Source organism: Rhinoderma darwinii, chromosome 13 (assembly GCF_050947455.1).
Source record: "Rhinoderma darwinii isolate aRhiDar2 chromosome 13, aRhiDar2.hap1, whole genome shotgun sequence".
Classification (NCBI taxonomy): domain Eukaryota; kingdom Metazoa; phylum Chordata; class Amphibia; order Anura; family Rhinodermatidae; genus Rhinoderma; species Rhinoderma darwinii.
In genome coordinates this window covers 20,694,334-20,719,100 of record NC_134699.1, presented here as the reverse complement: position 1 = coordinate 20,719,100, position 24,767 = coordinate 20,694,334, and the positions used below count along the sequence as shown (strand labels likewise).

Genomic DNA, 24,767 nt, shown 5'->3' with positions numbered 1-24,767 from the left:
GATTCCACCGCAAAATTCGCAACTCAGAAAAAAAATTATCTTAAACTTACCCAGAATTCTGTGTTTCTTCTTCGAGTTGGGCCTCCCGGGATGACATTTCATCCCATGTTACCGCTGCAGCCAATCCCAGGCTGCAGTGGTCACATGGGATGAAAGATCATCCCAGGAGGCTGGCCTGCAGGGCGTCAGAGGGATGCGTCGCCATGGCTACGTAACTATCAAACGTTCTTGTTTTTTACGTGCAGTTTTCCGTAGTGGACATTTCGGCTAAAAAAAATGCACCACAATTTGGTGTGTTTTTTTGGTCGGAATTCCCTGCGGCGCCCAAGGCAGATACGCTGTGTGCTCTTATGCAGCGTATCCACCCTGTATGAACATAACCTAAGGGTTTACGCAAACCCAGGGCGTAAGATTCTCGGCCTTATTGCAAATGTGTTACCGAGCTCCCACCTTCCGTGTGCCATTTATAATAATGGTGTCTTTTTATCTGCAAAAGGAACCTTTGCCGATCCCTCAAGCTTCAGAGCCCGGGAGCAAGGACTACCTCTACATACCTTATATCGGCCGCATCGTGGCCATGTGCAAGTTCCAAGTTGTACGGTGTCGTAATATGGCAACTATATAAGCTCTGCTGTACCTCCGTATGCCACAAATTCTCATCACAGGAGTATTTTTCTTTTTTTTTCTTTTTTATTTATTGAATTGGTGCAATCTATCTCCAATAACAACAACCCTGGATTTAAGCAATTTATTAAAAACAACAATAAAATAGTCAAAATGTGCAAAATAAAAAATCAACAAAAATGTATGTAGCAAAATAATATTAGAAGAATTTGCGGTGTATCTTACAAGTTTCCGCACTTTATTTTAGTTCATCCATAAATTTAACATTTCTGTAAGTGCTTATCCAATTTGTATAATGGGCTGTCAAGGAGCTGGGGAATTTAGACCTCCCATTTTTGATTTCCATAGGGTGGGGGTCCCCATAAGGTTATAGTTGATGGACTTTTTTCAACCTTACTAAGTAACTACAAGTAGTGCCAGTGATGTTTGACAGCCGCTTTACCCCGCCAATTTCCATAGGAATTGGTATGTACATGTAAATTGTGATACAAGCATCGCTGACCAGTAAATATTTGATATATATGGTCAACTTAGAGTAAATGTTCACAATAATAAGATCATTACTAACATGGTATTTCTTAATAGGCATAGAACTCTGTCTTTCTGCTCCTGTAAAGCCATAGCATTAAATTATAACATTTTGACTGCCTGAAGCCACCACTAGGGGGAGCTTACTGCATACAGATTCATACAGCTCCCATTTAACTCAATAATTCATTAATCATTCAATTAATCAGTGCAGAATGTTGGACCTAAAAATGAAATTGTTATATTATTGCACTTGTGTCATGCGACAGTAATAAGACATTCATCTGGTCACATGTGGTGGAATAGCAGTAGTTTATAGGGGTGATCGCATAACTGAAAACCCTGTACATATTCCCTGTTAGGGCATAGGAACATCATAGAGGGGAATCTCCCACTCTGGACCCACCCTATCATAGCCAGAGGGGAGCTGCTTTGGCCGACTCAGACTGTATTACATGGTCACCTATTCATTTTAATAGACGCCATATAATGCTATGCTACAGGAAAAATAGGTGGTCGGCTGCAATTTTCCCCAGCCATATTAGGTTTTCAGGAGTCTCCTTCCATCATAACTACCTGTAAAGATAAATATGACAGTAAAATCTTAACTCAATAAATTAATTGTTTAACCCTTTATCAGAGAAACTTATTTGAGATGCTAATTCGAGTTGCGAAAACGTGAATGGCCATCCCGTTTTGGGCGTCCACTTGATGGGTCTGGAACTGAGGGGTTTTTGGTGGTGACGGACATTGACTCTGAAATCAAAAACATAAACACTGAAAACTTCAATGATGCAACTGTATTCTGATCTGGGCATAGTATTATAACAATGTACATCAAAGAGAGAGACATTGACTCTGAAATATTACCGGAGTGTCCCAATAATAGGATTAATAGCATATGACAAAAAGTTATATCACTGGGCCCCACTAGTGACCTGAACAAAGGTATCCTAATACTCCTCTCAGGTAAGACATTGTTGCACAGTCACATCTACACTGAAAACAATGGGGACAATAGCTCTTGGAAGGTATTGATTCTCCTTGCGGAGATCCAGCTAGTAGGGAGACTTAAGTGCAATGCTCCCTGGGAGAAAGTATGTAAAATTGATGTTCTACAGCAGAAAGAAAAACTGTCTCTGTAGCGCCATCTATATAGGTGACTACTCCTTAAAGGAAGGGTGTCGCGAAAAAAAATTTTTTATATCAATTTGCTTTTAGTGTTTTATTAAAAAAAATAAAAATTATTTGTGTGTTTGTGTTTTACTTTTTTTTATTTTAGAACTTTTACTTCTCTATGGGGGCTGCCATTTTTTTTTTAATCTCTGTATGTGTCGACTAACGACACATACAGACATGGAATACGGCACATACAGCCCCATAGAGAATGCGAACGGGAGCCGTTCCATTTCCTATGGTGTATGCCGTCTGTGTGGGAACGGCGCTCTGCTGTAACTACCACAGAAACAGTAACGAAGTGCAGGGATTGTGAATAGACATCCCGTGGAATGTCTATTCACTGTCTAAACACTTCAGTATCGTTAATGTGTTAGTATAAGACAGCACATATTGATCTAAAAGGATCCCTATGCGCTGACTAAATGAATGGAGAGGAGTGCATGATGCTGATTGGTCAGCGTCATACACTCCCCTGTACAACGCCCACTTGGTCTAAAGTAAAAACACGCCCACTTGGGCATTAAGAAATTCATTAGCATAAATCTAAAATCGCTAATAACATGGTGAAAATAGATCGTTTTTTTTAAATAAAAAGCACTGCTGTCACCTACATTATAGCACCAATCTCCTTATGTAGGAGACACTTATAATGTGGTGACAGAGCCTCTTTAAGTCAAGGTCCATCCCTTTAAAGAGCCTTGAAACACGACTCGAATTAATAGCCAAACAAGAGACACCCATCTGAGTAGCTGCTACAAAGGAATCTCACTCTGTACTCATGAGGATCAATAACTCTGAAACTGTGCTGTCTTTGCTGATGGGTGTCTCTGGTTTGACTATTAGGCTGGGTTCACACGACCTATTTTCAGACGTAAACGAGGCGTATTATGCCTCGTTTTACGTCTGAAAATAGGGCTACAATACGTCGGCAAACATCTGCCCATTCATTTGAATGGGTTTGCCGACGTACTGTTCAGACAACCTGTAATTTACGCGTCGTCGTAAATGGACTGCCTCGGCAAAGAAGTGCAGGACACTTCTTTGCCACGTAATTTGAGCTGTTCTTCATTGAACTCAATGAAGCACAGCTCAAGATTTACGAGCGTCTCAGACGCCTCGCAAAATGCGAGGAGGAGCATTTACGTGTGAAACGAGGCAGCTGTTTTCTCCTGAAAACAGTCTGTCTTTTCACACGTAAATGACAGCTAGCGTGTGCACATACCCTTATTGTGTTTCAAGGCTATTCTGGAGAAATCCTAACAGAAGACAGGACTTTCTAGAGAAACCCTAACATAAGACAGGACTTTCTAGACAAACCCTAACATAAGACAGGACTTTCTGGAGAAACACTAAAAGACAGGACTTTCGAAAAAAAAACAGAAGACAGGACTTTCTACAGAAATTGAACAGAAGAGAAGGTGTTATGGAAAAACTTTTACAGAAGACTTCATAATTTGGATAAACCCTAACAAGAGATAGGACCTTCTTTTGAAACCGTAACAGATTACAGGACACTCTTAAATGCCCTGGAGCTAAAACGTACTGGATGATTCTTAGCGCTACTAAGAATGTCTATGAATCATGTTAAGTCTAAAATTCATAGGTTACCTACAATGTTCTTAATCTGGCTATACTATTAATAAATTATGTTGATTTTATTCTTAAAATTTGACATTGTAATAAATCACTTTTCTCATCCAGTTCTATATATAGCCGGTCATTGTTTTGTATATAAATTAATAAAATTACTTTGTCTGTCGCTTGTAATGTCATGAGGTTGCTCTTGGATTATATCTTCCATCCTACAAGGATAAAAAGAGCAGCAAAAAAAAAAAAAAGTTAGAGAAAATAGAAATAAAACAAAAAGCTCTATAGATCCTCAATAAAGTTATTTGTCATAAGAATGGCTAAAGCCATGCCCTGGTAGGAACCAAACTGAGAGTTTCTATAAACTTTGGGTCTAGCCATGAACGTAGTCAAGTCAGTGATCAGTGCACCACAGCCCATGGGCATAGGGAGGACTGATTGTATATAATTCCTCAAGATTATTTCTCACCATTTGAAATGTTTGGACCCCATATATTTAAGAGGTCACCGCCTCATCTCCAATAGTCCATCTGATTCCCCATTATATACATTACAAATGTAACTTTTTTGGCTCCATGCAGTAACTCTTGACTGGTTGGTGGAAGCCAACAGGTGAGTTTTGGCTCCTTTATTGGTCTCATTAGCCTGGGCCCGTGAATACAGAACTTGTATTGACTGGACAGCTGCCCTGCATGCGGTGAACCCGAGCATGGGTATAACATAACTGGTATTTTTGAGGGAGACCTTTCAGTGGTCCCTTTAAACTCCAATATGTTGGGAGAAGGACCTATATGTGATAACCTTGATATCAACACCTAAATCGACTTTTACCATCTTCCTACCTGTTCTCCTCCTCATCCATCAGCAGCGCATATGTCCGTATTTCCATTTCAAGGAGATCTTTCAGGTAACACAATATCCTACTGTCAGATGCCAATCTACCCGCTTCAGCTTTTAGTTTAGACAACTCATCTTCTTTCTTTAAAACCATTTCCTTGATATTTTGCAGGTGACCATCGTAGCCAGATATAGTCTCATACAGGGCTCCCTCCTGAGCAGAGTTCTACAAGGAAAATAAAAGAAAATGATGACAAAAGGGTTCAGGAAGGTGTTTCCTCTACCAAATTCCTGAAAATGTGCTTGGACCTTTCATGGCTTAACTTTCTAGGCTTGACTGCCATATTCCACGGGTTAAAAGATAATCCCACAAATTGTATGTATATAAATTTCCTACGGTATGTCCTTTAACCATATTAGTGTTATGATTCTGTCCTTGATGATAACACACAAATTCATGAGTTCATGTATTTCAGTATTGAACTAAGGGCATTATGTGAAACCAGATGGTCATCTGCATCAAGGTCCACATCCTGCCTTCTACTATGCATGGACATCCTTAAAGAGGTTCTCCACTTCAGACATTCCCTATTTGTTAGAAGGGTCATCCAATGATAAACTGATCACAAAGAGTACCCCTGCTGAAACCCCCAGCAATTAGCTGTAATCTGTGGGGAAACCTGCCAGTAAATGTTCAGTTTCCCTGCAGCACCACCACAGGTGATATTAACCATTAAACAGTGCCCATTCATATCAATATGTTGTCTGTGTAATGCTGGACAGGACAGGTCCTCCACAGCGAGAGACGCTCTTTCTAACTGTTCTCCACTCTGGCTGAGAAATGAGGATCCTGAACAGAGGACCCCCCCCCCTCTATTTACTCAGAATTTCCACAACATAACGAACTAGTTGACCCCCTAAATTGCTGAGCCCCATAGCCCCTGCTATACCTCCTACCCTGATAGTTACACCCATTCTGTAGACATCTTAACCAACTTCAAGCACTGATGTGTAGCCACAGGGCCAAGGTAGTGAAAAATGTTTACAGTTGTAGCAGAACTTAGTTTGTCATTTCAACTTTTTGTATCATGCTTTTTCATAGGTCTCCAGGTAAACCTAATGAGTTTTTGTGGCTCAATAATTTGTCATAGCATAAATAGTCACATGATAAATTTGTCTATGCTACATCTGTGTATATGAAACTTGTATACATTTTCCTTTAAGTGTTTTCAAAATTATTTTAGTCATCTTACCAAACTTTGAAGAACTTCACGCTCAACTTCCAACTCCTGGACAGACTTTCTCAACATGGACAACTGTCTTCTATCTCTCACCAGAGACTCAGAATCAAAACTGGTCTGAATATTTTGGAGGCCAGTTTCCTGAGTCTTCAAGAGGAACAAAAACATATAAATAAGATAAAAATAAGAAGTGAACAAGGGGGTTAAAAGAAGTAACGCAGATGTCAATGCTCTAGTAATAATAGGCCATTATAGGAGTAGACATAAGACAGCAAAGGGCCCCTCTGTGCCCCTCGGTATGTAAGTTTATTGAGCATTGATTGTCATAGAGCTCCTTTCCAGCACTTTTTTTTTTAGATATGTGCTAATTTCTATGGTGGATGGTAATGCACCAGTAATTATCAGCCCTGTTATTTACTTTTTAAAGTGGCAATTGGGCCCTTTGCCTACAGGGCCCCGGTTCAGCTGCTATGTATAGTTATTAAAGAAGAACCTCAGCCTAACTCTTAATTAATCAATTAATCCTTAGAGGGGAGAATATCTTTGTAATACGGCATCTGATGGAACATGGCACAGTTCTGTATGCTTACATATAGAAAAGGTAACGTTTCGAACCATACAATTCTATGGTCCTGTATTAGCGCTTAACCCCTTAGTGATCAGCCTATTTTAGGCCTTAATGACCAACCAATTTTTTTCGTTTTTCCATCGTCGGATTTAAGGAGCTATACTTTTTTATTTTTCTGTCATCATAGCTGTAGGAGGACTTTTTTTTCTGCGGGATTAGTTGTATTTTTTTATGCCACCTTTTTGAGGTACATATAATCCTTTGATTAACGTTTATTAACTTTTCTTGGGGGAAATAGAAAAAAAATAGCTATTCCGCAATTGTCCTATGCGTTTTAAATTTACACTGTTTACCATGCGGTGTAAATAACATGTTAACTTTATTCTATGGGTCGGTACGATTACGACGGTATCACATATGTGGAGGTTTTTTTATGTTTTATTACTTTTGCACAATAAAAACTGTTCTGAGCTGAAATTATTTGTTTTTGCATCGTCGCTTTCCAAGAGCCATAATGTTTTTATTTTTCCGTCAATGTAGTTATATGAGGGCTTGTTTTTTGCAGGACGAGACTTCGTTTTCATTGATACTTTTTGGGGTTACATGGGACTTATTGATTAACTTTTATTATTACTTTTTTGGGGGCAATGGAAAAAAATACCAATTCCACCATAGTTCTTTTGCGTATTTTTTTTTTTTACAGTGTTCACCTTGAGGTTTAAATTATATGTTAACTTTATTGCTTGGGTCATTATAGTCACGGTGATACCATATGTGTGTACTGTTATTTCTTTTTTACACTTTTACTAAATACAACCACTTTTTAATGGAAAAAATATATAATTTTTTTTTTTAACTGTAATTTTTATTAATAATTTTTATTTAACATTTATTACTTCTTTTTTAGTCCCACTAGGGGACTTCACTATGTGATCTTTTGATCGCTGCTATAATGCTTTCGTATACCAAAGAATTATTGCCTGTCAGTGTAAAACTGACAGGCAATCTATTAGGACGTGCCTCGGCACGGCCTAATATGAATATAGCCAGGGCAGGCATGGGGGCCTTTGTTAGACACCCCTTCGAAGGCCTGCAATTGCGAACCACCGATGCGTGACAGAGGGTGCTCCTTCTCTCTGTAAACGACTTAAATGCTGCGGTCGCTATTGACTGCAGTATTTAAGGGGTTAATTGGCCATGATCGAAGTAAACTTCGATCGCTACCGTTGGAGCAGGAACCGGACTGTCATCAGACAGCCCAGCACCCGCTCCAGCCTGCACGGGACACCCGTGCAGGACTTAGACTAGGCTGCTGTGAGAAAGGGGGCGGCCTAGCCCCTTAGTGCCCGCCGTGAAAAGGCGTATTGGTGGTCACTAAAATGTTAGTAGAATGCAGAGGGTTTTTTGGAGCCTGAGGCATAAATGTATTGGAAATTATCCAAACCAACTATTCAATTCCCCTGCAGTGCCACCACAGGGGCAATTAAGTATTACAAAGTTCTCATTGAAATCAAGTTCCTGGGTCCTCCAGAGTGAAAGACGCTTTTTGTAGCTGCTCTCTGCTCTGGCTACTAGATAAGGGTCTTGAACGGGGACCCCTCTCTAGTATCTCAGAATTTCCTCACAGGGTTTTTAAAAGTGGGTTTTAATTTCTCTTACCTTCTGGTCAAACCAAGCTTCAGAAACCTTCTGGTGATGATCTGCTATCTCCTTGTACTGTTGTCTCAAAGTATCCAGGTCTTTAGTTATACCTGTTGCCTCTGATGTGTCCACCTTAACATTAACCTGACATCTCAACTTTTGCTGAAGAAGATGTTCTCGTTCCTAAAGATGTAATAACAATTATTAAATTTACAAAACTTGTTTTGGCTAAAATATCACTACAGTTTTATTATAGTTTTTGAAGAGGATCTGTCACCTCTCCTGACATGTCAGTTTTAATAAATACTTGTATTCCCCATAAAATAACGATTCTGGAGCATCTTTTCTTCTAACTCTATGTTGTGCCGTACCCATTATTCCTTCTACAAATTTTTGACAACTGGGTGTTACCAGTTGGGGGTGTGTCCCCACAAAGTCTGACACCATCCAATCCGTGCTCACCGTCTAAGACTGTGTAGGGACACGCTCCTTTCACAAGGGGAATGGTAACATCCAGTTGTTAGTTTATTCATAAATTTATAGGAGGCATAACAGAGGAATGATGCTCCAGAATTGTTATATTATAAGGAATACAAATATTCACTAAAACAGACAAGTCGGGAGAGGTGACATGTCTTCTTCAAAGTATTGGAAGGAGAACGTGAGCATAGATCTGCATATCTGACTGGACAGATCACTCCAGGAATTGATATGAACTGGTCAAATGAAGATCACATCCAATTCCAGGAGAGCCTGTTGGACCATGTTTATCCAGTTCTGTCAACTTTGCTGTTACCTAAATTGCCAAGCACCATTACAAGAAAAAATGGAGAAAAAAATTCTACTACGTCTAGAAGAATGAGGATGCCATGGCAAAGATCAAACCCTTCATTACGGTGTTGGTTTTGGCATAAAAGTCTGGTAATTTTTTTTACCCCTTTATGCAAATTCCCCACCCCCTTGTTTGCTAAGAATGCAGATACTCTGGATAAAGGAGTCTTGCACAGGTTCTCGCCACCCAATAGCAAAGTGGATGGGACCAACCATGGAATAGGCCTCCTCCCCAAGGACAGCATGCCAGCCGCAAGGACTGTCTCTGTGGTACTGTACATTCGACCTTGATTATAATATGGCAAGAGGAAGAAATAATTTGGATATTTGCAGATTCCACTCAACTCCATTGTAAATAATAAATGAGGTTTGATGTGTGTATAAAGTAACCCAAGGTGTACATGAAAAAAACAATAAAGAGGGCAACTCTTCAAGTCTTTCAATATCCTATTGAGCCACTTTTGAATTCTCTTTTTCCTACACTGGTAATATATATATGGTGACACTGACAACCACTAATGGTGACCATTACAGTGCCCATAAGAGTTGCCAGTCCGCAGACCTAGTTTGATTCCTTCTACTGTTCCTTCTTTCTATTTACATGTGTGTAGGTCCTACTGAAGTCGTTTCATTCTATTCAGGAACCAGGAGGCCTAGTATGAGCAGAATTATAGACAAGGTATTTGTGACATAAAGATGGTAAGATAAGGTTTAGCTTACTGTACCTCTGTGTGGTCCTCCTTAAGGTTCTCGAGCTCATTACTTAAGATCTGCACTTCTACTTCCAGACAATGCTTCTGCATGTCCAGATCACTACTTGTTGCCTTGAGTTTTTTCATATCACCTTCTATGGTAAGACGTGTGGCCAGTTCAGCATCATACCTGAAATTTAATAGGAAATCATCTAAAACCATAAGGTAATGAAATGCCGCTATGCTCAATAAAGCATTGAGTAGGCGAATAATCAAATGAGAAATTGATAAAAAATGTTGTACCGTTTTGTGTATACAGCCCTTATGCAGAATTATGTGTCCCAACAGTCACAGAATACAAACAGTCAAGTGTCAGATCCGGCAATCATGTGTTACTCCATTCCCTTTGCTCCTTCTTCTACTGTCAAGATTCTGGAATCCCCACTGATGTTGAAATCAAGGTGGTTGGGGGGCTCAATTTTTTAGCAGAGAGGTGGGTGCACATGCGCTCGAACCTCTCCATTGAAATCAATGAGAGTTTAAGAAAACCTACAAGTACATTCATAGGGTTCTGTAATGGCTGATTTCACCGTAAGGACAAGGCCGTTACAACAATGACACGGCCATCTCTCCTCAAGAAACAGAGGCTTGGACTTTGTTGTTTTTAGTATAGGTGGGGTAACTCAAAGGCAGACATATAGCTTGTCCAGCATGTTCAGCTACACAGGGGCCTAAAGAGTGATGGGCCTTCTGGCCACAAGGGGGTGTTAAAATAAGTATCCTATTTCTCTTGGCCCCTCCCCCTGCTCAGCCCCTGGATTACAAAAACACTGCATTATCCCAGTCAGCCAATCACAATTTTTGATTGTTTGAGCTACTCTGTGATTGGTTGAATATGCAGTGTCTGAGCAGTCTACAGCAACAAATGGAGGATAAAGAGGAAAAACGTCCTGCTGCCCTGAGAACGGGTAGTTAAACCCTTCACGGAGTCAACCCCTTTACTGCTTTAGACCAACAGGGTTGTTATTATTTACAGCATCACTGCCCTAGACCACAAGAAATGTTATCAAAAACTCCTTCACAGCCCTAGCCTACCAGGGATGGCACCATTTACCCGTAAAGATGTTAACATTAACCCCATTACTACCCTAGACTACCAGGGACATTACCCACCTCTGCAGGAGGAATTAAAGCCAGGGACAAAATTTGAAATTTGATGAGTAATTTTACTTAGTCCCCTCCAGTTGTGCCCCTCTGTTTGCTAGCCAATCTAAGAGCAGAGAGTGTACGTCGGGTAGTCTAAGAAGCACTGCGGCCATAACGGAGGGGATCCTAAAATGGCGCATCCAGAGCAGAGGGGCGCTACTGAAGGGCACCACGTAATATTACTCTTTGTAGTGTACCTGTTCACATTTTACATTGTGTCCCTGGACCAAATGGTCGCTTTAAGATCTTACAGCAATTTTCTAGAGAGATAACAGCAAAACGTATTTATTTTTAAGTTGCATAGGTTTGTGGAAGAGGGACACGCGCTGTTTTTGCATAGGAGTCCTCAGTTGCCTGTGTCCGCGACTAGGGTAACGTCTACATATATGAAAATCTTAAATCTAATTCATGTGATTAAAGTAAAAAATCAACAATCCCATTAATTAAAAAGAAAATATAATGAATTCAAAAAGAAGAAAACAACAGCAACAAAGAAAACCGATGATTATCTCCAAGTCTGGTCATGCGGAGCAGGACCGCATAGCACACGGCCCGAGATGTAACCGATGCCCTTGAGAAAAAGCTATGAGAAGACAAAGAACACTCACTTAGCTCTCATGCCGTCTGCTGATAATTTTGTGTCCTCGATATTTAAGTAGAGCTCAGAGTTTGTCCGTTTCACCCTGTTTATCTTGAAGAATCAAAAAAGATTTCAGAAATTATGGAATAAAAATGTTATAAACTTCTTGTTGCAACTAAAATATACCAGAGTTATCCAGGACTGCAAGGACAATAAGAATGCTGACCGACCTTGACCCACTCCCAAAAGCAACCCCAATGCCCACCTATATAACAAATTTAAACCCCTATTTGTTGGCCGTGAACTAAGTCAACACACTAAATTTGGGTTGATCCTGTGGCCCAGTGCCCTATGCCAGGCCACTAATGACGATGGGCATGTAAAGAGCTAGACCAACTGCAAGGATAACCCACCAGACATAAAAAGAAGAAACACACAAGCAATAGATACCGCAACCCACCACCAAAATGGGAAGGTAGGGAGTTGCTGTAGGTAGTTATGGCTCATGTTTTTTTTTTCTCCTTCCTCTGGATCAACACGTAGGATTATAGGTTGGACTTGATGGACCTATGTCTTTTTTTTAACCTTATCAACTATGTAAACATGGCTCCCTCTCAGTATCACTTCTTTAAAAACCCCTTGTGTTGACCTATACCACCCCCTAGAAGCACAGAAAAATGACTCCCCTCCCTATGCACCGGCCCGTAAGGTCTAACTATTATTAACTCCTACTCCACCGGTAGTCCCAGACCTATTGTTTATCTTCAAGAATCAAAAAAGATTTCAGAAATTATGGAATAAAAATGTGGGCCTATTTACACATGAATGCTGTTATCGCCCATGTATAAATGTAGCATTACGGGTGATGTTTCCTTTAACCCTTCCGCTGCCATGACAATTTTCACACTGTCGATATACTGTACGCAAATTAAACTTGAATAGTACAATTTTAAAAAAACATATTAAACCCCCTGCCCCCATGCTCATACTTTTCTGAAAGTAGACCTTTGGTACATTGTAAAAATGTCGCCCCAAAACTTTAAAATCATGGGCGCCTTCATACAATTTTGCATCAAGGCTAATGTTTTGCATAAAAACACCAAAAATTATTGTGGCTAGAAGTCTGACCCAGGGGAGCCTGAGACGCACGACATGGCCTCCTAAACATAATAGTATAAGATGTGCAGAGTTCATACACGTCACTTATGTCTACATGCTCATATCTTCACATTATCTCCAGAATATAAGATTCTAAAAATCTCAGCAGTACAGATAGCGGTAAACAGAGTAACGGAGTCGACAAATGTCTTGATTAGGCATTGGGGGGGGGGGGGGTGATTGGATGTGCAAATGCTCTTGTTTTTACCCCTTTAGTAGAAAAAAAATCCACTGTCCCGATCGGGGTCACTGGGGGCTGTGCAGGGGCAGATATAACAGGCTGGGATTGTCCTCTCTGCTGTCACTTGCAGCATTTCCTTCTCGCTCCTCACACACGGGACCAAGAAGTAATACTTTTAATCCTGCTCCCCGATTTCTAATGCGTGCTGCACCCGAATATTGCACCTAGAAATTTTAAAAAGTATCATTGGAGAGCTAAGATTGTAGGCTTTCATTAGATACTAAGATCTATCTGTTATTTTCTATTATATTGCGGCAAGCGTTTAAAGTCAGTGAAAGGGTTAAATGTCCACCTTTGCAGCCAATTGTTTTTATATTGCTTCTATGCATCTAAAATAAAAATAAAAATGAAGCAACTTTACAGCTCCTATAAAGACCTATGTGTCTCCATGGTTACAGACTACAAACAAACCCTGTGTAGTCTAATCCGGCAGTCACACTCTCCTCCATCTCTCTTCCATTTAGTAGGTTAGCAGAAAGAAAGGCACAGATGGATGAGAATTTAACTGCAGGATCAGACTACACTGGGTTTGTTTGTAGTCTGTAACCATGGAGACACACAGGTCTGTATAGGAGCTGTAGATACAAAGTAGGAGATTTTTAATCAAGACTATAAAAGGTTGCTTAGTTTTATATCTTAGATGCATTGGAGCAATGAAAAAATGAGTTGCAAAAGTGGACTTTCCTAGTTGATAGCAATACATGGTGGTCACTATGAAATCAATGGGCATCCATGTAGTAAATGGATGCGGACGAGCCTGCAAAGCAAAAGCTGCTGTCTCTCAACACTGGTCTAATAGAGATATTTCATGTACCGGGGTCCCTTTATTGAAATGGAAATGGGTTGTCCAAAATAGACAATCCCTTTAAGGGAAATAACAACAATATTGTTTCCAGAGTGTGAATACAATAACAAAATACAACCTATCCCATAACCTACTTAACTTGGAGACTTTTGTATGTAAATTGATCCCATGCTCATATACAGTATATTGAATAATGAAATGGATGACATGTGACTATGACAACACTTGCTGGGAGCGTGTATGAATGCTGTGTACATAACATTGGCATTGCATATAGCAACGAATCAGATGATTAGAAGATGGCATTGTTTGTTTGATGTATTTTTCTCTCTGCAGTCGATTTCATGTGTGATTACAACCCTTCCAGCCATGTTTTATTGAGCTCCGCTTTATAGATATGGCAGCAACATGTCATTGTTCTCTGGCCAGACACCACGTGCGACTAGGCATCATACTGGGGCTTGTCATTTCCATGCGGATAAAAACCGTTTTTGAGCATGAAAAGATGGCTTGTTCTTTATTTACTCTCTGCTTTGAATGCATTTAAATCATTACAATATATACGTGAATATTACATTATGTTCAGTATTGTTTGGCAGCAATGAGACAGAGACTATTGGGACATTGTGAAGCCGCTGAAAGGCTAAGTCCATCTTCACAGACAATTTTTTTTGTTCAAATGCATTTAAAATAAAAATGTAAAGAGGATCTGTCACTAGTTTCTCCTAGCTAATCGAATAGGCGCTGTCACACTGATAATACTAGTGATAATTGTGTCCCAAAACGTTTATTATTTTAAAAGTTATGAGCTTTTTTCTAAATATGTAAATGAGGCTATACTAGACAAGTGGGTGGTAACAGCAGCGATTCTCCGGAGGTGGAGCCTCCTCACAGCCTCTGACGCTGTCCTATCAGCATGAAGCTGCTTCACACACTGTGAGAGACTGAGGCTGGAGGGAAGTGGGATAACTTCAAACAGCCATATCTCTGACTGTGGACAACCTAGAACAGCGGTTCTGGTGGCATATGAAAAATGAGATTCTGATCATTATATGACACCAAGATCGCAGTTCTAGCGGTAACACAACTGGAGATATCACCAGTTGAAAACACAGTCGGGAATGGACGCTGTATACTATATCATCCCACTGTGTTGCTGGACTGGGAAGAGGGAGAAGCTGTATGATGATTGGACAACATCATACAGAAAACATTACACCGTCCAGAGTGAAAAAGAAAGAGTCCCCTCCTATTTGGCTATTAGACCCACATTAGCATATTTAGAAAACTGCTCAGAACTTTGCAAATAATAAGCATTTTTAAAAAATGTTTACACTGTGGTTATCAGCATCATAGCACCTATTAGATTAGTTAGTTTAAGCAATTCTGCAAAGAGTCGTTCAGTAAAACGCTGGTTGTGTATTTATATTGACCAAAGATCCAAGCAGCGCCGGTGGTCCCGTTTTTCCTACCTCTAAACTACTGTTCAGTAAAAATGTTCTACTGTTCTGTGTCTACAGCACCTATGGAGATCTATGTGTCTCCATGGTAACAGACTACAACAAACCCTGTGCAGTCTCATTCTGCAGTCATATTCCCTTTTATCTGTCAACAAACATTTGTAGTTTGGCAAAAAGTAGGGATCAGATTGATGGAAATCAGATTACACAGTTTGTTACCATGGAGACATGTAGGTCTGCAGAGAAGTTGTAGACTCAAAACAAAATCATTTTAATTGTGACTATTGAGGTGATCAACCAAGACAAATGGTTATACAGAAAAACCTATTCATTGGCAGGGGTGTGCATAGAGGGCCCCATAGCAAAAATTGTACACATCACTAGACAACCCACCTGGGGACAGTAGGGTCCAGCGCCCATCTAACCTTCCCCACCTACTGTTCAATGTAATTCTCAGGCAGGTTCCTCTATCCTATAAAGGGGTATTTGCATCATATAATCTAATGTCATATCACTAGGATATACCATAACATTATGATCCGTGGGGTCTGACCTCTGGGTCCGAGGTGAATGGGGCTGTAACTCCCTGCACGTAGGGTTTCCAAGAGCGTCACTGTGCAGGGAAATCCTATGAAGGAACTGTAGCACCTAACTAGCACAGCGACTCCTGCATTCTGAGCATTGTGGGGGTTGCGGCAGTCAGACCCCCACAGATCAGTAAGTGATAGCATGTCCTAGTGATCCTTTCTGACCATTGGAATACCCCTATAATTCCAGTGTAGGTGCAAATACGAAAAGTCAATGGGGCCATCTGAGCTGGAACCCCCTTCCAATGGGCCCTGGAGCAGCCGCCGTGGCTGCCCCTATGGCATGCACGCCCTTGTTCAGTGCTAAACCACAGACTTCTAAACAGTTCCCCGTCTATTGTTCTGCCTGGTATTCATAAGCAGCTCTGCACATCACACCTAGAAATAACACAATGGTATCCCTCATTAGTGGCTAAACCTATGTGAACATTGATTGTACGTAGTAAAACACTATCACTAAGTTAATGTTATTTTTTAATAAAACCCAGTACATACAATCTCTTTGATCTGTAGTGTTGGGAAAATGTTTTACTCCAGCAAACAAACATTATTTTATCCTCCTCCGTGCTTCCAACAAGTATGGGAATTCTCATAGAAGTGATTTCTTTTGTTTAAACTTTATAACAAGTGGATAAATGTTGCATATACTTTGCTTTACTGTTCTTGTTCTGTTTTTCTGTAATTTGATGTCTTTTCCTCAAATCATTCAACATTCAAAATGTTGTTGGTTGCCATTGGAAACAGACTGCTGTTATTTTAATTCTGCTGTCAGACATGTGACCTAACAGCTTAATTCTACGGGTCAATGGACTTGGCAAAATATGACATCACACGACAGTCCCTATGATTTAGTATTAATGATCTGTAGGCACTTTTCTTGCATTGATGTATGGATCCTCCACGGGGCACCATATTATTCTCTACAAGCCATGTTTCTAGAGAAGAATACCTCTATAATACGACATGTGATGGAGCATGGCACCATTTTTTTTCCCCATACAGATTCATACAAAATTCATGAGAAAAAACTCTGTGGCCCCGGTGGTACAGAATGGGTCCATAGCAGTTTGTGGGTGCCGTATTATGGATCAATATACAATAAACTTGTAATAAGGCCGTGCACATGAGCCCTTTCTGAGTACTTGTCATGTGATCGCCCACAATGCACTGCTAACATTTGTCAAGTAAAGCAACATATTTACAAAGTTACATAACATGTTGTAAATTGTTGTTCAAATGAGGAGATTTCCATTAAATGGATCCTGTAAAGAGGGATCATAAAGTGACCCCAATCGAGATTAACTGCATCCATGCGCAATGAGCCTATCTCCTGCCATCTCACATTGCAGCTAGCCGTACATATAAAATAGTTGTCAATGCCTGATTGGTCGACAACTCTCTCCCCTGACCACCCCATAGACACGCACGCTCAGCTCGCAGGGACTTACTGCCTCCGCTTAGCTGGGATTCTTCAGTTAGTGGTGTTTACCATCATGTAATGTGACGTTGGGGCGTCAAAGTGCAGCCGTACCATTTGCTCTAAGACTAAAGCAGCCCTATGTATTTTGGGGACATAAGTTTGACCCTATTTGTATATGCCAAAAATAAAACTACTGTGCAAACAATAAAAGGTATTGCAATACCACAGATGACCACTAGGAGCTGCACACCATTATCCTAGTCAAACGAAATTATGATTGGTTAAAGTAATGTGTATAAAACACTGGGCATAAGGAGTCTTACATATCAGTATTTTATTAAACAGATTGTATAATTCAATATACATATATATTTAAAGGAATTTTTCAAACCATAAGAATAAATCTCTACATTCCTTAAAATATAAAAAAATAAACTTTATAATGCATTTACCCATAAAGTTCAGCCACCAGGGTCCCCAACCACTTTTCACTTTCATCACAGTAGATGCCAATACAGGGGACATGTCACAAAGGTGCCCAGTTATTGGCCGCTGCCAGCATGTGATGTGAGGTGGTGACGGACCACACCTGGCTGCTCAGTGAATAGTGGGCTTCCCCAGTAACCTATGTCATGGGAACAGGGACACATTTTAAGGTAAGTAAGTTATGAAGTTTATTTTTTTAAATTAAACTATTCTTAGAGGTCAGAAAACCTCTTTAAATTGAATCAGTCACGGGTCGCAAGTCATTTAGTAGAAAAACATGCATTCTCCATGGCTCATAAGCAGGGCTGGCCTTAGGGAAGTTGCGACATGTGCACTCGCACAGGTCGTATCACATTTCACTACTTAATGGGGCACCACTGGCGCTGGTTGTACAGGCACCCATAACTGGCACCCCCAATCCTAAATGCTAAGGAAAACTACTGGAAAGGGTTATTTGAACAACTTTCTGCTAGTGGTATTTGGGCGCCTCACATCAATGTCCTCTGGGCACAGTATGGTTGTATTATGTGGGCACTATATGGTAAATCACAAGGGACACCATCAATAGGAACTACCACACAAAACACCAATCAACCAAGAAGTTTTGCTCATGAGCTTTTACTCCTACCTACAATTCAAGGTCCAGTGTTGGGGGTAACGGTCTCTGGACCTTTTTGGCACAAGGTTTGGTAATGACCTTCATCTCACATTCATTACATCCTATATAGATATTGTATTTGATGGAATAAGACACTGGTCCTTCCCCTGCTCTCTGCTGTGTCTGGGAATTCTTTGATGCAAATAAGCAGATGACACTGGAGGACAAGAGGGCATTGTGACCCACAATTCAACATCAATATATTGATATCTATTGAGGAGACATACATTTTTGAAGCCAATCTTCTATTTGTGAGTTGAGGAACATCAATTGAGAAGAATAGAAAATGTTACCTGACTTTCAAGTTCAGCAATAGTCTTCTGATAACGACTGTTGTCTCGGCCAACGGCCCGTTTCTCAGACACCTGTTGGATCTTTAGTTCTAGTCTCCGGTTGGACTCCTCTAACGTCTTCACTTTTTCAAGATACGCAGCCAAGCGACCATTCAAATCTATCAGGACGTCCTTTTGGTTTGGATTGTAGCGTTTTCCACTGGCCATGTTGACCTTAGGGTGCAGCCTACTTCTGTTATCTTGGAACTTTCGTAAAACTAGAACATCCAATCGGCTGAAGGACATAGAGTAAGACATGGGATAAGAAGATTTAGCACATGTTATCAGTGCAGACCTGCTACCGTAGGGCATGGTGACTATCTAATGTGTAATTATACAGCTCCCATAGTAACATGAAATAAGGAAGTCTTGTGGCTTTACTTCAACTGCATGTTATTGGCTTAGCCAGTGAACCATGTCTGCCGGCTCGAATTTCACTCACCTTGGGCTCAGAATAATCTCTTCCTTGCTATTTATTTTACTTAATTTGACTTAAGGGATTGGCAGGTCTGCAGTACGAGAGAACTTGGAGAACAGTTTTAGTTTAGCACGAAAATTCTTGACGGGGTTGTGAAGAATTCCTGGAATACCGGAAGAAGAGGGATAGAAAATAGGTAGCAGGATCTATATACACACACACACGAGGGGTTAAATTGACTCACCAGGTTCAGGATAGGGAGAAAGAGCGATTCTTAGTTCTTGTTCCCTCGGGACAAGTCATGTTGACTCTGGACCAGGAGATATGGAGAAGAATGGAGTCTATTCTTGTGTTCTGTGTAGTAGGATTGTCTCAGTTGTGTCTCTACTCAGGTGGTACAACAACCTTAAAGTACCCTGGGACTGTGGGAACTAACAGGACAGGAATGACTGGGGAGGTGTTCAGGGTTTCTGCTTTTCTCGAGTACGCGGGTAATTATTTACAACGTAGAGTAATTACTATTCTGATCTGAGTTTTTCGTTTTCAACTTTTGTAGCTGCTGAACGTGCGTAATACTGATATAATACACGTTAGTGGAAATGTTTGTATAAACATCACATTATGATGTCAGAGCCTGCCAGTTATCCAGAGAGCAGCGTCACAGCAACGGCGGCGCTGCTTATCTCTTCCACCAGAAGAGGTCTGTCACAGATCAATTTTAAAGGAGTTCCTTATCCTGTGCCAAGCAGTGTTCCCTCTCTCCTTAAAGGGGTTCTTCACAACTTATTAGAAGAGTCCCTTGACAATAAGCTGATCACAAAGTGTCCCTCTGCTGGAACCCCCAGCGATCAGCTGTGGGGAAACCTGGCGGTAAGTCTTACATTTTCCTGCAGCGCCACCACAGTGGAAATTAAGTATTACACAGTGCCCATTCATACCAATACATTGTGTGTGTAATGCAGGACAGGACAGGTCCTCCAGAGTGAGAGACACTCTTTGTAACCGCTCTTCAGTCTGGCCAAGAGATGAAGATCCTGAACTGAGGACCCTTCTATTAACTCAGAGTCCCTAACAGGGTATATTAAAATGGGTTCCCTAAACTAGACGTCCCTTTTAAGTATGCAGCTGCCGTATGTATTATACAGTTCTGTGTCCCAGCTGCTGCAGAACATCCTAATACACACCTTAAATAAGGAGTATTCATATGAATCAATCAATGGTGGACAGGAAGCTTCCCGTAAAAAAGAAGTTCTGAAGCAGCTGAGCCTTGTATTGTAAGCAATAATGCATCTACTACTATGATTATAAAGAATATAGGAGTCACCTTGGAGTTCTGTGACCTGTGTAAATGTTCGCAGCCTGCAGCTTCACTTTTATATGATCATGAAACTTCTAATATTCTTATCTTTTCCAGTAGGGGGCATTATTTCACATATTATATCATGCATACGTATAATTATTATGTGTTACCGTGTTTCCCCGAAAGTAAGACAGTGTCTTACTTTCTTTTTATCCCCAAAAGCCCCACTATGTCTTACTTTCGGGGTATGTCTTATATTGGAAAAAAATTGTCGAATTATTATTTATTTTTTTTTCACAAACTTTATTTAACTGTTTTACATTTTTTTTTTTTAGTCCCACCAGGGGACTTCACTATGCGATGTGCCGATCGCATATATAATGCTTTGGTATACTTAGTATACCGAAGCATTATTGCCTGTCAGTGTAAAACTGACAGGCAACCTATTAGGTCATGCCTCCGGCATCGCCTAACAGGCAGATGCTGAAGGCAGACCTGGGGGTCTTTGTTAGACCCCCGGCTGTCATGGAAACCCGACGGCGACCCGCAATTTGTTTGCGGGGGCGCCGATCGGGTGACAGAGGGAGCTCCCCCCTCTGTCAAACACATTAAATGCCGCTGTCACTATTGACAGCGGCATTTAATGGGTTAAACTGCCGGAATCGGCGCGCGCTTCGATTCCGGCAGTTGCAGCAGGAGCCAGGCTGTGTATAACAGCCGTGCTCCTGCCGCTGATCGCGTGGGTACAGTCTCAGTACCCGCGCCATCACAGGACGGATATATCCGTCCTCCTGCGCGAACTAGCAGCTGCTGAGGACGGATATATCCGGGGGCGGCGCGGAAGTGGGCAGGAGGCGGCAATACCCCAGTGTTTCCCCGAAAGTAAGACATATGTCTTACTTTCGGGGTACGGCTTATATTAGCCGACCCCCCTGAAACCCCCGATACGTCTTACAATCGGGGGTGTCTTACTATCGGGGAAACACGGTAAGTATAATAATAAGAATATATACATCGTAGAATAAATTAGTCGAGTTCGAGATTTGCAGTATGGAGAGTCAATGGGAGACAATATTTTTGCAGATTTGCTCATCTTTAATAATAAGGTTGAAACGTTTACTATTTTGAAGAATCCAATAGTCATTCAGTGAGGAAAAAAAACTCCTTCCCGACCCCAAATCTGGCATCAGAATAAATAAACAATCAAGCAATCTAGTGATCCCCTATTATGTCTCAAGAGGTTACTGAATAACTTCAGATGTGAGACAAATCAACAATAGAGTCGCCATACACTTTAAATATGAACAACTAAATGTTTCAACAAAGGGTTAAACTTGTGGTGCTAAATGTGCCCACTACACAGAACTCCCTACCCCATAACCGCAGTTTTGGGGCTGCACTCTGCCTCTGGTTATTGAAATGAGTCATAGCACTGAGAACAGTTCTCCAGAGATGAGCAGTCATTGTATATTGAATACGACCGGCTATATCCGAACCTTCAACCTTCATACCAACCAGGGGCATACGCAGGATATTGTCAAGGTGGCATGCTGATGCTCATGGACCCAGTGTCACACACATGTATGAATATTCAGTTATCAGATGCAGAATGGCCTCATAAAAACCCCCTTAGAAAAGTGCCAGTACCCATGACCGCATATCAGTGCAATCACATACCACCATAACAGTGCCAGTCACACTGCCAACAAATCAGTGCTATCCACATACTGTGACATACCTTCCAACCGTCCCGAATTCAGCAGGACAGTCCCGGGTCCCGGGCGGCCGGGGGTATGTCCCGCTGTCAACTGTATCTGCGTCCTCAGGACGCAGATACAGTTGAACCCGATTCTGAAGCAGGAAACCATCAGCTCCCTGCTTCAGAATTAGTTCAGAACGGAGGAGCAAAGGGAGCTCTTCCGCTCGCCGAGGACTCCCCGGGCACAGCGCTACTTTAAAGGGGTTTTCCCATCAGAGACATTTATGACATCTACAGTATATGTCATAAATGTCAGATAGGTGTGGGTCCCACCTCTGGGACCGCACCTATCACTAGAACGGGGTCCCCTAAACCCTGTTCTACCGCTCTTTGTTTTGGCTAACGCGTGTGATACCCGACCAGGAATTACGGAAACAGCATAGCTCGCTGAGCTATGCTGTTTCCGTAAGTCCCATAGAACTGAATAGAAGTTACGGAAACAGCGCAACTCGTATGCTACGCTGCTTCCGTAACTGCCATTCACTACCATGGGAGTTACAGAAAAAGTGTAGCTCAGCGAGTTATGCAGTTTCCGTAATTCATGGTGGGAAATCACACTTTTCAGCTACAACACATACAAGTAGAACGGAGTTTAGGGGGCCCCGTTCTAGGGATAAGAACAAACAAATTAATGACCCTTGGTAGCTGGCGGGCATAATATACATAAACACGGAAAAAGGCTGCCTGCAACAGCCAAACCCAATTTCCCAGCCACCACTAATATAAAAATAATAAATTGTACTTTATTAGCTACGTATAGCTGAACAGACCACACTTAGAATTAAAATTGTCACTGGCCGAGATCGGACGCACAATGTATTACCTGATTAAACAGGCATATGTTGTATGTTAACGTAGGAATGATGCTTCCCTATTCAGTTAAATTGTGAAACAACTAGTGGACAACAATAGGTCCGGTCATCGGCAGTGTTTAAAATATTAACAGCCCCCCCGACATGTTTCGCTACAAAGCAGCGTCCTCAGGGGTACACGGGGCTAATGGCGGCGCGAAATGAAAATGATCCTAATGTAGACACGCAAGATGACGCGTCCGAAGGTGTGTCGGGCCAGATGGCCTATGGCGATGGAGGAGACACAAATGCCTCTCGGCTGTATTTGGTTGACGAATGACCAACCAGATAAGATAGCTCAATCAGAGACCAGAGACGACGCATGCGCATGGGGGTGAAAGAAGGACTCAGTGCACTCAAAGCAACCTAGATTGCGACTCACCGAGTGAGTCACCAGCGCATGCGCAGATGCATGAAACAATGACTCAGTGCGAGAGAGGCTCACCATGTCTATCGATGTGCAACACTATGTGCAGCGGTACCCCTAAACGATACTCAACGAGCATATATCTACCAGTCAAGCTGGTCTGAGTGTAAATGAATAAAGAGGAGCCCATAGTCCATCGAGACAAATATAAAGTGATTGAATGGATAGCCCAAAGTGTATATTTAACACTCGGTTGCCATATTACAATATAGATCATGACCAGGTTGATAAGTCCACATCAATGTATCCGAATAATATCAAAAATCAGGGCACATGTGCACCAACATAAGTCAGGTTCAAGGAGTGACATCCCCATGCGTCTACAGACATCAGATAGTGTGGTAATTCCCCACAAATAAGGGGGGGGGAGCGAGGAGCGAAGGAAATGTCATTCACGACCAAAATGTACCTCAGAAATCTCCAATTGGGGATATGCCATATCTCTGAGGGTCGACACGGGATCAGTAATTATGTACATAGTGTCAGTGACAATAAGCCGCCTTCATCATGTGATCACAGCTATAATAAACGTAAATACGTCGATTAATCCAACCATTGGATCAGAAATAATTCTCATATTATTTTGTTATTCTGTTATTTATGTGATTCAAGAAAAGTTCTCCACAATTATGTAGAGAACGCAATGGCAGATAAACAAAGTTCAATTTGTAAATAGTTTTTATATATACATATGTGATTCTACAGAGGTCCAATAGTATGGACAAAAAACGGGAATTATTCGATGTCTCACTGCAGAACTAGAGAAACGCACTGAAGGTGAACCCCTCATTCAGACCTATGGGAGACATGGTATTAAGTCGGTGGATCCACCTCGCTTCCTCCTGTAGGAGTTTACGGTCCAAATTGCCCGCTCTAGGTCCCATCTTGATTTGGGCTATACCCCAAAATTTCAGCAACCTGGGGTTACCTCCATGAAACTTTACAATGTGTCTAGAAAGAGCGGTATCTTCGTTACAGGTCACCGCACTTATATGTCTAGACACACGTCTTCTCAATTCCTGAATGGTTTTACCCACGTACAACTTGGGGCAAGGACACTTTGCAATATAGACCACCCCACTGCTCTGGCAATTTAAAAATTGTTCGATTCGATATAACTTGCCATCGACGGGATTAGAGAAGTTCTTAACTGTCGGCATTAGGGGGCAGAAGGAACATCTGCCGCATGGATGGAAGCCCTTCAGGGGTGATCTAAGCCATGTCGAAGGAGTGTGGGATTGTTTGGAATAATGGCTATGCACCAAGAACTCCCGTAAATTCTTGCCCCTACGGTAAGTGACACTCGGATTGGCCATCACTGCATCCCTGAGATCAGGGTCAGCCGTCAGGA

The 24,767-nt window shown here is 41.4% G+C and overlaps 1 protein-coding gene across 2 annotated transcripts; it reads right to left on the bottom strand.

Annotated features, from left to right (window-relative positions):
- Positions 1 to 848: 848 nt before the first annotated feature.
- On the bottom strand, positions 849 to 18,973 carry LOC142665572 (keratin, type I cytoskeletal 13-like). Of its 2 annotated transcripts, none has more exons than XM_075845275.1 (8): positions 18,623 to 18,973; positions 11,543 to 11,625; positions 9,762 to 9,918; positions 8,224 to 8,388; positions 6,009 to 6,143; positions 4,761 to 4,981; positions 4,081 to 4,133; positions 849 to 1,929 (listed from the first exon to the last, which is right to left on the bottom strand). In XM_075845275.1, exons 1-8 carry the CDS (start codon positions 18,971 to 18,973, stop codon positions 1,811 to 1,813), a joined length of 1,284 nt encoding a protein of 427 aa, XP_075701390.1. In that variant the 3' UTR covers positions 849 to 1,810. The 2 variants fall into 2 exon arrangements, with proteins under 2 accessions (XP_075701390.1, XP_075701391.1); XM_075845276.1 differs by having other exon boundaries at positions 849 to 1,908.
- Positions 18,974 to 24,767: the final 5,794 nt, after the last annotated feature.